This window comes from Telopea speciosissima, chromosome 6 (assembly GCF_018873765.1).
Source record: "Telopea speciosissima isolate NSW1024214 ecotype Mountain lineage chromosome 6, Tspe_v1, whole genome shotgun sequence".
NCBI lineage: Eukaryota > Viridiplantae > Streptophyta > Magnoliopsida > Proteales > Proteaceae > Telopea > Telopea speciosissima.
Window position 1 is genome coordinate 25,699,665 of NC_057921.1, and position 12,463 is coordinate 25,712,127.

Sequence of the window (12,463 nt, forward strand, 5' to 3'; positions counted from 1 at the left end):
TTACCTGGAAAATTTTCTGCGGTATATTTTACTTCGTTAATGTAAAATTTCACATGTTGAAAAGTTTTCCAATGTTTGTTTCAATAAAAAAAGGATAAATTACATGTCACCCCCTGGTTTTTAATTGAAACTCAGATCACCCCCTGGTTTTTGAAAAAACTCAAATCACCCACTCTACAGTAACGGTGTTAGTCTGTGTTAGTTATTGGAGTGAAAGGACTATTTTACCCTTGTATTAAAACATTAGAATTAAATTTACAATACTATCCTTCCTTCATCTTCAACCTAGAATACCCCACCCCTTTCCTGCAACCACTGACAGCACCGCCATCGCCGCCACCTCTGCTTGTTATGCACTACATTATCGGCACTTTGACATTATCTTGTAATGTAAAACAGGAAGTTAAAGACTAATAACATTTTCTACAATTATGCCACTTCTCAACATTCATATAAACTAAACCACCAAAAAATTGTGCGGAGTCTACCCCAATCTGCTCAAATGTCCAAGCACTTTATAACAACTATTCAAAAATCCATGAGATTGCAAACTACCAAATGAAATGAAACTTAATTAATTATGATTTTCTTCGTCAAATTGTTCTGCTTGGATAGAAAGACTGAATCATCCAATCACAAGTTTCCATTAAAACAATCCATCACAATTTCACAAGTTTTCATTCAAAAACCCGTCTAAAGGAATCATTTCTTTCATACAAATGAGATCATGAGATGCCTCAAGTCGAGATCGAATTACATATTTGTCTGTTTGGTACTCAAAATAAGGGATCAAATCAATCGGGTAACGAAGGTAAAAGAGAAATTAGGGTTTACATATTTGTCTGTTTAGTACTCAAAATAAGGAATCAAATCGATTGGGTAACGGAGGCAAAAGAGAAATTAGAGCTATAGGAATTGTTACCGCTTCCAGAGATCACGTTGGGGTTTGGAAGCGACGGATCTCCAGAGGCAATCCATCTTGACTCAAAAGATTGGATCTGAGCGATGTCTTTCTTGACAGAGAAAGAGAGTTGGGGAGAATCGAGGCCATTCAATGATGACGAGAATTCCAATCGTTCGAGCCTCTCAAACCCATCTCTCATCCTCAATAACAATCTCTTTGAGCTTTGGTAAATTTCTGACAACATTTTAGGAAGGTGCAGGTGTGAGGAAGATGATGAATTTGGGGTTTTTAGTTGCAAGGATAAAATCGTAAATCAACACTGACCAAGGGTAGTTTAGGGACTTAAATTTATTTAACTAGCTGACATCATCACTTAACAGCATAAAGCTAACGTTAGGGACTAATTTGTCATTTTGGGGTCTAAACCAAGGGTGATTTGAGTTTTTTCAAAAACTAGGGGGTGATCTGAGTTTCGATTGAAAACCAGGGGTGACGTGTAATTAAGCATTGAAAAACTTTTATACATGTAAAATTTTATAACTCAAATCTTTTGAAGTGAAAATAAGTTCTCCTTAGGGTTTTGACAGATTTTCCTTTCCCTTCTCTTTTCTTTTTTTTTTTTTTTTTTTTTTTTTTGGGCTCTAAAAGGGGTTATTCAACTATTGATAGCCCCAACTAATACTTACCACTATTGGTAGAGCTAGGGTTGGGTAAAACCCTACCCAAAACCGAAAAAAAAATCCACTGTTGAGGGCAAAACAACCTTGCAATGAGAATGCTTCTTGTTTCCCTTCTTTACACTTCACAAGTTTGTAGTTTAGACACAACTAGGCTTGTTCTAGGTAAAATTTTATGCAGAAACTGGTTTTGAAAATCATAGTTGAACTAAGCTCAAGAAATTGTATTTACTGCTTTTTATACCTAGTCATCCTTTTACCAATAAAAACCATAGTTGGAAAACCAGGTTTTCTGACTCAACTCGTCTTTTAGAAAACCTAGCGACTCGGCCTGGTTAAACCTGGTCAAGCTGAGTCATGCTTTTTTTATTATTAAAAAATAATAATAAAGGCTACATTGTTATGAATTGGATGATGAAGACTACAATGTGAAGAGAGAGAGAGATGGCTTCTTTTCATTTATATATAGAATTATAAATGCTACATGGCAATTTTCAAGAAGAGAACGAAAGAGAGAAATCCAAAACGTCAGTTTTGATAAGCATTTTAGTCTTTATTGTTTTATACATTTAGTTGTACATTTATTAGTTGTGACTTATTATATTTATTTCTTCCACTTCTCCCGTGTGTTTGTTTTTTCTTCTACCTTATTTGGTGTGTTCGTTTCCCCTACTCTCATCCTTGTTCCTTCTTCGTCCCCTCTTCCGTCTTCCCATCATGAGTAACCCTCAACCAAAGTTACCAGCCCCTCCCATTCCACCGTGGTTAAACCCACCTTCTTCATCTGAACAACAGTCAACTCCACCTCCCGACAGGACAATCCCCCCTCCTCAAGTTCATAATGAAGATTATTTCAGTGATGATGACGACGTTTTTATGTTGATGAAAGTATTGAAGATAAAGAACAGAAACTGGGTTAATCTGGTTATGTCTTGTATCAAGTCTGTCTCTTACAGCCTTTTGATCAATGGCTTTTAAGGTGGACACATTACCTCCTCCTGTGGTATTCGCCAGGCCGATCCTCTTTCCCCGACTATTTTCATTATCTGTGCTCAAACTCTCTCAGCAATCATTAACTCTGCCATTACTAGAGGAGATATTCATGGGATTAAAATTCATAATCGTGGAGATCAATTCTCTCATCTTTTATTTGGCAAGGTGCAGATTCAGGAAATCTATGCATGGAAAGATTGTCTTGATCTTTATTGTAAAGCCTTAGGTCAAGAAATCAATCTCAAGAAATCTTGCATCACTTTCAACCCAAATCTTCATCTCAAATTCAAAAGGTGGTTTTCAAGTGTCCTTAGAATTCCTTATGGTGACGGACCTTCCAAATATTTGGGTCTCCCTACTGACTTCGATGTTTCCAAGAAAATTCTATTTCAGAATCTTAAGTATCGCACTGTGTCTAAGCTCCAAGGTTGGAAGAAATCTCTATTATCTGCAGCTGGTAAAGAAGTTCTTCTTAAGTCCACGGCTTTTCCAATGACTAATTTTGCCAGTTCACATTTCAAAATTCCCAAGTCTAGCACTGAGGATATCCGGAAAGCTTCTTCAAATTTCTTTTGGGATGATTCTTCTGAGGCTCATAAAATGCACTGGCTCTCTTGGGATAGAATGTGCAGATCCAAACAAGCCGGGGGGTTGGGCTTTAGAGATCCTCACCTTCACAATCATGCTTTACTTGCCAAAACTGCTTGGAAGATTTGGTCTTTCCCAAACTCTTTATGGGCGAGAATGTTGAAGAACACATATTTCCTTCACTCTGATTTTTTGCAGGCTAATTTGGGGCATCAGCCATCGTGGGGATGGTGCAGCCTTTTAGAGGGTTGTGATTGTCTTTTACTCGATCTTCTTTGGATCATGGGCAAAGATGATAATATTTCAATTTGGCAGGACAATTGGCTCCCTTCTTCTTCTTCGAATTTCAAAGTTCGTACTATTAAACCTGCCAATTGCCACTTGGAGAAAGTTTCAGATTTGATTGACCATACTACTCGTATGTGGAAGTGGAACCTGTTGAACGAGTTTTTCCTCCCTATGGATAGAAAGGAAATCTCTAAAATTCAACTTAGTCTTTATCCCCAAGAGGATAAGTTGGTTTGGGGTGACTCTAAATCAAGAAAATTCTCTGTTTGAGCTATGTATCACTTCCTTAATAATAGGAAGGTGGCTCTATCTCAGCAACAACTATCTTCAATCAAATTGTGCTAAAGCTTACCATAATATGACTGATATCTATTGGAAAAGAATCTGGAATTCAAAAACTCTTCCAAAAATTAAAATGTTTTTTGGAAATGCTGTGCAGAAGGTATTGCGTTCGGTGAAGGTCTCCTCTCCAGGAATATTCCCATTAATCCTCTTCGTCCAAGATGCGGTCTTATGGTGGAGTCGGTGGGTCACATATTCTTCACTTGCCCTTTCTCGAGAGCTGTTTGGATCGGATCTTCTCTTGCTGATCTTACTCCTCAATATGAAGATACTAATATGAGCGATTGGTTCAAATGTTGGGATCACCTTTTTTTCTACTGATAAGAAGCTTGCTCAAGACAGATTTTCCCTGGCTTCCTTTATTTTTTGGTACACCTGGAGAGCTCGTAATGATCTTATTTTTAAGAAAAATCAATGGTCTCCTACAGATGTCATTCGAGTAACAGAATATGCTTTTCATGAGTTCTCAAATACCACTAATAGCTCTGTTTGCTCTGTTGTGTCTTCCCCACCTTCTGGTATGATCTCTTCTTCCCCTCAAAAGGTTGATTGGGCTGCTCCTCCTTCTCAGTTTGTCAAAATTAATTGTGATGCTGCATGGAAGAAGGATATTTTGAAAGGGGGTATCGGCATCATTAATATCCGTGATCACCATGGCCTTCCCTTGGATGCTTTCTCTGTGGGCGTTCACTGTGACTCTATTTTGGTGGGTGAAGCTTATGCTATTCAATCTGGTTTATTGCAAGCGGCGAAGAAAGGTTTTCCTAGGATTTTGGTGGAATCAGATTGTGCTATTCTGATCAACCAAATTAACTCCTCTTGCCCGGATATTCAAGTTGCGGCTATCGTTCATGATATTTTACATCTCCAAAAATCCTTTATTTCCTATAGCTTTTCCTTTGTTCCTAGGTCTACTAATTCTGTAGCAGAGTCTTTGGCCAGGAAGGCCCATTCGGATGAGTCATCGACTGTTTGGCCTATATCCTCTTTGTGGATTTTGCAGTTATGTAATGCAGAAGTCACTGCTTGTATTGACTCTTCTTTTCAATGAAATTCCCTTCTACCAAAAAAAAAAAAAAAAGATATATTCACTCATAATCAAGTAGAATTCATATTACCAAAAAAAAAAATGTCAAGTAGCATTTATGTATTTAAAAATTGACAAGACTCCGCCTAGTTAAAAGTGACTCTGGTTAAAAAACCGAGTCTTGCTTGACTCAGGCGAGTCAATACCGAGTTGCGCCATTTTTCACCTTGGCCGAGTCTACATGACTCTTGACCAGATTTTCTAAAATTGTGACTCAACTCGGGTGACTCGGCCGAGTCAAAACCTGGTTTTCCAACCATGATAAAAACCTAGTCAAACTCTTTTTGTAAAAAACATGATAACTTAATAAGATGTAGAAAAGAATAAAAATCTCAGACAACTCACACAACAAACACAAGGATTTATGTGGTTCGACAACATTGCTTACGTCCACAATGAGATGAAATCTACTTCAATATCAATAGAGAATAGAGTTACAATCACTTGCCCTCATACATTTCTATAACAATCTCAAACAACAAACACAAAGATTTACGTGGTTCGATAAAATTACCTACATCTAAGGGTGTCAATGGGTTCGGTTTTGGTCCAGTTCCATGCCTTGATGGTGTGATCCAAAACCGAACCACGAACCGAGTCGGTTCTGGAAGTGAAAATCAAATCTGAACCTACTCAGTTCGGTTCAGTTACGGTTCTAATTCGGTTTTTCAATACACGTCTAATTCGGTTCTCTAATACGGTTCCAATTTGGTTCTCTAATATGGCTCCATTCTGCTAGGCTATCAATTGTTGTTGCCTTGCTATGTTTTCAATCAACTCCATTTGTATAAAGAAAATGCTTGCACGACCTTAAAGGAACCAAAAATATCAATAAATAAATAAATAAGAATCCCAAGTGAGTTCTTCACTTTTAGATCTTATCTTTTAGCTTACCCATAAATAAAGTCAGAGAAACACATCAAAATTATAGTTCCAAAAGGAACGGAAACACCATAAAAAAAAAAAGAAAAGATATAGGGTTTTGGATTTAAGTGTGGTATTTGATTCGGTTTCGGTTCAAATCGACGATTTATGAACTAAAACCGAAACCGAACTGAACAGAACTAAATTCTCATATACCAGAATCGAAACCAAATTGAATTTATTCGATTCGGTTAATTCGGCTCGGTTTCGATTTGGTTTTGACACCCTTACCTACATCCATGATGAGATAAAATCTACTTCACCTTTAATGGAGAATAGGGTTACAATCACTTGCCCTCATACCTTTCTTAGATCAATTACAGGGAAAGAGCTCTCCCTACAAATTTATAACAACAAAACCTATAAAAGTAATTTATCAAAACACCTATATAATCCAATTTTGTTTTTTTCCATCCTCAGTCTTCAGCCCCTACGGCCTCACCCCAACACTTTTTATATAACAAAAAAAATCTGGTTGACCCCAAATTGTTGGGATAATATTACGATTCTAGAATCTGGAAAGGGATTCAAGAACCCTAACAGAGAAAATCTCACTAATTCGAGTTAGTGAGGGACTCTTAAGAAGAGAGAACTAAGAGAGACAAACTAAACTAATTTCTTCATTCTTTCCGTACTCAATGAATACAAAGAAATCCCTTTTATAGGGGTGATACAGCCAACCTTTTGTAACATAAACCTAACTAATCAACAAACAACCTAATTAATCTAATCAACTAATCCCCAAATTCCACATTCATAACAGATAACGTTCCTATGGTTATCATTCCAATTATTATCTAAGTTATTTGTCAAAAAGAAAGCATAAGCGTGTATAGCAGTGTATGCATGTGGGTAAGCCCAATTCCATGTGGCACTACAACCCAGCCATGCTCCACTGGATCCACATCCTCTACTTCCAAAAGTCTTACTTCCATCCTACTTCCGTGAGCTTATGATGTGCCACCTGGCCTAACATGCATCCAACGGTTGAGATTTAAAAAATTCAAAATATTTTGAAGACCACATGAGATGGTTGTTTGAACCACCTTGAACTTCAAACCAAACCCACCTAACCGGTTCGGCTCATCAACCCAAACCCATTTCACTCAAACTAAACCCAAACCTCTCTCATCTAGAGTTTCAGAATCCCACGAAGACACAGATATCACCGGAGCAATCATCGATGATGGCGGTACCGAAGAGGATCATTGCAAATGGGTGCTTGAAGGAAAAACTTAGAAGAAATAAATTGGAGGAGATCCCTAAGACTGGGAGTGGGATCATCAAACAGGTTTTCAGAGGTAAGGTTCGAAGGTATAAACAGGGTTCTTCTTCCCTCCTCAACCCTCCATTGAAGAAGAACCCTGCTGTCGGAGTAGTTCTCGGGGAGACGACATGAAATCCAAACTCAACAGCACGAGATCCAAAGAAGCAGCACCTAAGCAACAAGGCCCAAATTAATAGATCTCGCTCAACCCAGCAGATGCATTACTCTTAAATCCAGAGCTCGAGATCACAGAGTTTTCATTTGCATCCAAAGAAGTGAAAAAGTTCTCTTTCCAATAAAAAGTATTTAGCAGTGATGAACATCGAAGGAAGACTTAAAAAGGAAAAATCCAACGAAGCGAAAAAGTTCTCTTTCAATGCCTTGTGCATCACATTCTCTTAAACCAGCATTTAATTGTTGTTGTGTTTCGACCCTCAAATCTCATTCTTAATTTGTTGTCTATTTGAGTTCTTTTTCCATGATGGGAGAAAATCCTGAACTTTTTAACTTGGTTTGAATTTATTTGGCCATGTTATTGATCATTAAAGTTCAAAAGATTGAAGATTTGGCAATCCACCTGATTCATTCCATCATCTGTGTTTTGCCGAAACGGAAGAACAAGCTGCACTTATTTTTGTTCTATCTCTTGACCAGATGATGATGACATAAAAACGCAGGGATATCATTGAGAGACTTCTTAGATCTGGTATTTTTCCCATTAAAAGATGTCGTCGCTTGTCAGGCTTTCGTTATGTAGTGCCTTTTCCAGAAGTCTTGCTTCAATCCATTGAGAGCTTCTGTCCGTCTCTCGCTCTTTCTTTCTTTCTTATTTTGTCCTCTGTTCTACTGTGTGTGCACGAAAGAGTCCTTGCTCTGTAACCAATCAAGCTCCTTTCCTGCGTTTTAAGGTAACCATATTTTTCCACAGCGAGGTGAGGCTGGAGAGAGGAGAGGAGTGAGAGAGGAAGGGGAAATCCATAGTTAGAGATGAAGGGGTGGAACGGCGGGGTGAGGAAGAGAGAAGAGAGGACATTATTAAGATTGATTAGGGTGAAATTTGGGCTGCATATAGTTTTACGGCAGCATAAGTCTTAATTTCCTACCGGTGTATCCTTTTTGTCCATCCACTGCGAGGACGAGGCGTTTAGCTTAACCAAACCTGTAGACGCCATGGCTGCCTCTGCCAACTAAACAGATCAACAAGAAGTTTGGATTTGGATTTCTCGTAAAGTGAAATGGATTGGGTTAGGGTTTTGATTTTTGTTTTGGTTTGATGTGTTTGAGAACCCACCCAGTCCATCCACTGCGAGGATGAGGCGTTCAGCTTAACCAAACCTGCAGATGCCATGGCTGCCGCTGCCAACTGAACAGATCGACAAGAAGTTTGGGTTTGGATTTCTCATAAAGTGAAATGGATTGGGTTAGGGTTTGGATTTTTGTTTTGGTTTGATGTGTTTGAGAACCAGTTGGGTGGGTTTGGTTTGGGGTTCAAGGTGGTTCAAACAACCATCTCATGTGATTTTCAAAATATTTTGAATATTTTTAACCTCAACCGTTGAATGCATGTCAGGCCAGGTGGCGCATCATAAGCTCATGGCAGTAGGATGGAAGTAAGACTTTTGGAAGTAGAGGATGTGGATCCCCACTATATATAGTGGGTCGGTTCCATGGGCTGACACCAACCTCAACCGGGTCGAACGTCTAAGGAATATTGTAGCAAAATAACTCTCCACTCTCCACTATGGTCTCACACTCAGCCTTGTGGAACAATCTGCACCACAAGCTCTATCCAACCAGGAGCTCCACTAAGGAATAATAATAGTTAAATGAAATCGAGAATTCTCGAAGCCCACTCGGTTTCGTGCACTAATCACCGACCAACCTCACCTCCCCATACACAATTATAAATACTTGATTCCCCCTAGCTATCTCTTACTCACACAAGAAACTCTAACATCAGCTAATTAAGCACATTGATCTCTCTCACACACTTTTTTATTCCCTTTAACAAAAACCCTCTCTCTCTCTAGCTCTCTTTCAGCTTCACACACTCTTTTATTCCCTTTAACAAAAACCCTCTCACTCTCTCTAGCTCTCTTTCAGCTTCCTTTTAAGCAAGAGTTTGTTAACATATCTGTTTTGAGTTTATCAACACAAGCTAGCGAGATGGCTCGCTTGAAGTCTCTGCCTCTCTTTGCATTCCTACTTGTTCCGTCTTCTATTGTTCCTGAGAGTCGAGTAGCAAGGAAGGAGTTGGGATTAGACTTAGGTGGTGTGGGAGTTGGAATTGGTGCTGGTATTGGTCTTGGCTTAGGTGGCAGTGGGTCAGGCTCAGGCTCTGGTTCTGGTTCTGGTGCTGGATCAAGTGCTGGGTCATCAGCCGGTTCAGGTGCTGGCTCAGGTGCTGGTTCTGGGTCTGGGGCTGGTTCAGGCTCTGGTCGTGGTCAAGGACGTGGAGCTGGATCCGGTTCAGGCTCTGGTGAAGGACAAGGACAAGGGTTTGGTTCTGGATATGCTGTGGGCTACGGGGAGGGACATGGCGAGGGTCGTGGTTCGGGAAATGGGTCTGGTTATGGTGAAGGTCGTGGGTATGGGTCGGGTTATGGCAGCGGGCATGGAAAGTGAGGCAATGTGATTATGTGATATACTTACTATATCTATAAATTGGTAAGGTCACCATTTGGCATATAAAATAAGGTGATAGCAGGATATCCATTGTAGCTAGTAGCTCCATAGAGTTTACATACTTATTAAAGTAATTGCTTTAAGAGTCTACCAAGAGTTGGAGCAGATGAAAAATGTTGGTTCTCAAATATACTCTCTTCTGTCAGAATTAATAATATGCTTACTCTCCGGTTTTGTAATTTGACCAGAGTATACCATGATGGGTGAAGGAAAACTCTTTTTGTTTTATCAAAAATAATGTAAAGGATCAACTTGATGTTGGACTTGTGTGTGTCCATCAAACCCGATTCGGTTCGGTTCAATTCGGTTTCACCTTGTATTAAACTTTTATACATTTTAGTTTAATATTATCACATGCGATATAAATTTTTTGAGCATTATGTGTTCATAAGTTTTACTTAAAATGGTAGTCACAACTAGGGTTTGGGCTGGGCACCCTTATCATATGGTCGTTGCATTGGGTATGCCTAGACATGTGATGTCAGGGTACGAATGCGAGTACTCACATGTTTGATGTGTGTATTGGCGAAGAATTTACTTTGTCGATTCCCTCATGTATAACTACCAGATGTAGGAAGGGATAGACATGTGTCACCGACACCCTAAGCCTGATGGAACCCTATCACTACAAAGTGTGACCGCATTCTTTGGTTCATCAATGACTGAGACTCAAGCGAGTCAAAGCCGGTGTTCTGGGAATGCATGAACACTTTGTGAGTGAAAGAGCTATCCAACATGGCCACCACTGCCCGATTGGGGAACACCAAGATTGAGACTATCTGTGTATGGTCAAATCGAAATCTGGATCCAGTGCCATTTTGGAAATGGTTTTGCAAAAATCTACTTTACATAAAATAATAGATTATATATGATTATTTGAACAAAGTGTTTTATCGAGTTTTGCGGGACCCAATCAGATGCACAGATGTTTTTATATGGACATGTACTATGGATTGGGGTTTGGTAGTACATGTGTACATGCCCTAGATTCCATAATGATAGTGTTGATTAGTGGGGGGTTGTATATGATAATTTGTTATCATATATGGAGTTATTTGGAATTTGTTAAATTAATTGATTCTTTATTTAATTAATTGATGTGGAGCTAATTATAATTATCCATAAATATTAAATAAAGTAACTAATTAATACTTTCCCTAGCAGAATCTGCTTCTTCACCTTTTTGAAGCACTTTGAGTTTAAACAGAATTGCCAAACAAAGAGAGAGAGAGTCAGACTCTCATAGGGATTAAAGTAATCCCTCCAGGGTTTTAATTAAAACCCTAGTATTATAAATAGGACCAAAACGCAGAGGGGGACAATGCTTCACGTTTTCAGCCTGGCCCCCTCTCTCCTGCGTTTTGGTCTCTCTCTCTCTCTCCCTCTAGTGATCTTTCTTCTTCTTCTTCTAGTTTCTATCTACTGCAATTGAGAGCTAGGGTTTGAGAAACCCAGATCTGTGCTGAAGAATTTGAGGGCATCTGGGATTGGCTTGAAGAACCTTGGTAGCACCATTGGAGCTTCCGATCTGTTTACTTGGAGCGCTCATTGGAGGAAGAACCATTGTCTATTAGAGGAGCAACACTTGAGGCTCACCAGGTTAGCAATTCCTTTTGATTCCTCCTGTTATTAATTGTTAAATATTCATGGGATACGAAAGAAACCCAAATCAATTTATTTCCGCAGTGCATTCGGGTATGGGATGGATCCTTCTTTTTATGTGATAGATTAGAGATGATTGGAATGGGCATTGGTTTGTCATACCAAACCCTACTAGGGTTCCTGTAGGGACACCATGGGAGACCATGGTCGACTCAAAAATTGAAAACAGGGTGCCCATGCCAGGTTTGGTGCCCCTAGGGCAACCCTAGGGTTCCCTAGGGATAACCCTAGAGTTCCCTAAATTAGGGTTCTCGTACTTATATCACTATTGGTTTACCAAGATGAACCGCCCTGATCCCATGGACTATAGTTTGACCTACAGTGTGGTATCAGAGCCACCTTTCCCATCCATGAACATTAGATAATTAATGGTTAATATAATTATCATGAGTGGGCGGCAAGCTTGCACATGGGTGGTTATATTATGGTTGTTGTAACAACCTTCCCATGTGCACATGGATAGTTACAAGGGTGTTAGTGTAACAACTTGCCCATGTGATGATGGATTTGATTAATTAATTTGTTCATTCTAATTATTGAAACTTGGTATCCAAGTGGGGGTGATAAACATTTTTTTTTTAAAACATTAATCATGGTTATACGTTGGGGGGGGGGGAGCGCACGCTGCCAAGCCTCTTTGCACGCCCTCCCCCCTTTTTCCCTGCCCTTGTGCGTATGCCTTGTGTGGGCTGCTGCCTGCGGGCAGCAAGCTTTCGGGCTGCTGCCTGCAGGCTGCTATCGGTGGGTTGTAGCTTGCGGGCAGTAGATTGCAGGCCTGCAGCCTTGGGCCTATGGGCTGCGCAGGGAGTGCCTGCAGTCTGCTCTTGTGGGCTGCATGCAGTCCCCTTGATTCCCCTCCAGTTTTTAATAAAAAAAAAAGGTTATTTTTTCAAAACAGAATTTAAAATTTTTTTTTTTGTTTTGTTTTTGGAGGATGTTGATGGGTGAAGGGATCCCTCCCTCCACCCACTTGCAATTAAAATGTGATTTTATTTTTATGGGCTTGGATACATGTTATCACATGTGATGTGGTGGTTCTATGATTG

At 39.6% G+C, this 12,463-nt stretch overlaps 1 protein-coding gene across 1 annotated transcript; it reads left to right on the top strand.

Annotated features, from left to right (window-relative positions):
* Window positions 1–4,322: 4,322 nt before the first annotated feature.
* Window positions 4,323–9,774, top strand: LOC122664749 (putative glycine-rich cell wall structural protein 1). The gene is made up of 3 exons (XM_043860718.1): window positions 4,323–4,328; window positions 8,797–8,819; window positions 9,164–9,774. Exons 2-3 carry the CDS (start codon window positions 8,812–8,814, stop codon window positions 9,693–9,695), a joined length of 540 nt encoding a protein of 179 aa, XP_043716653.1. The 5' UTR covers window positions 4,323–4,328; window positions 8,797–8,811; the 3' UTR covers window positions 9,696–9,774.
* Window positions 9,775–12,463: the final 2,689 nt, after the last annotated feature.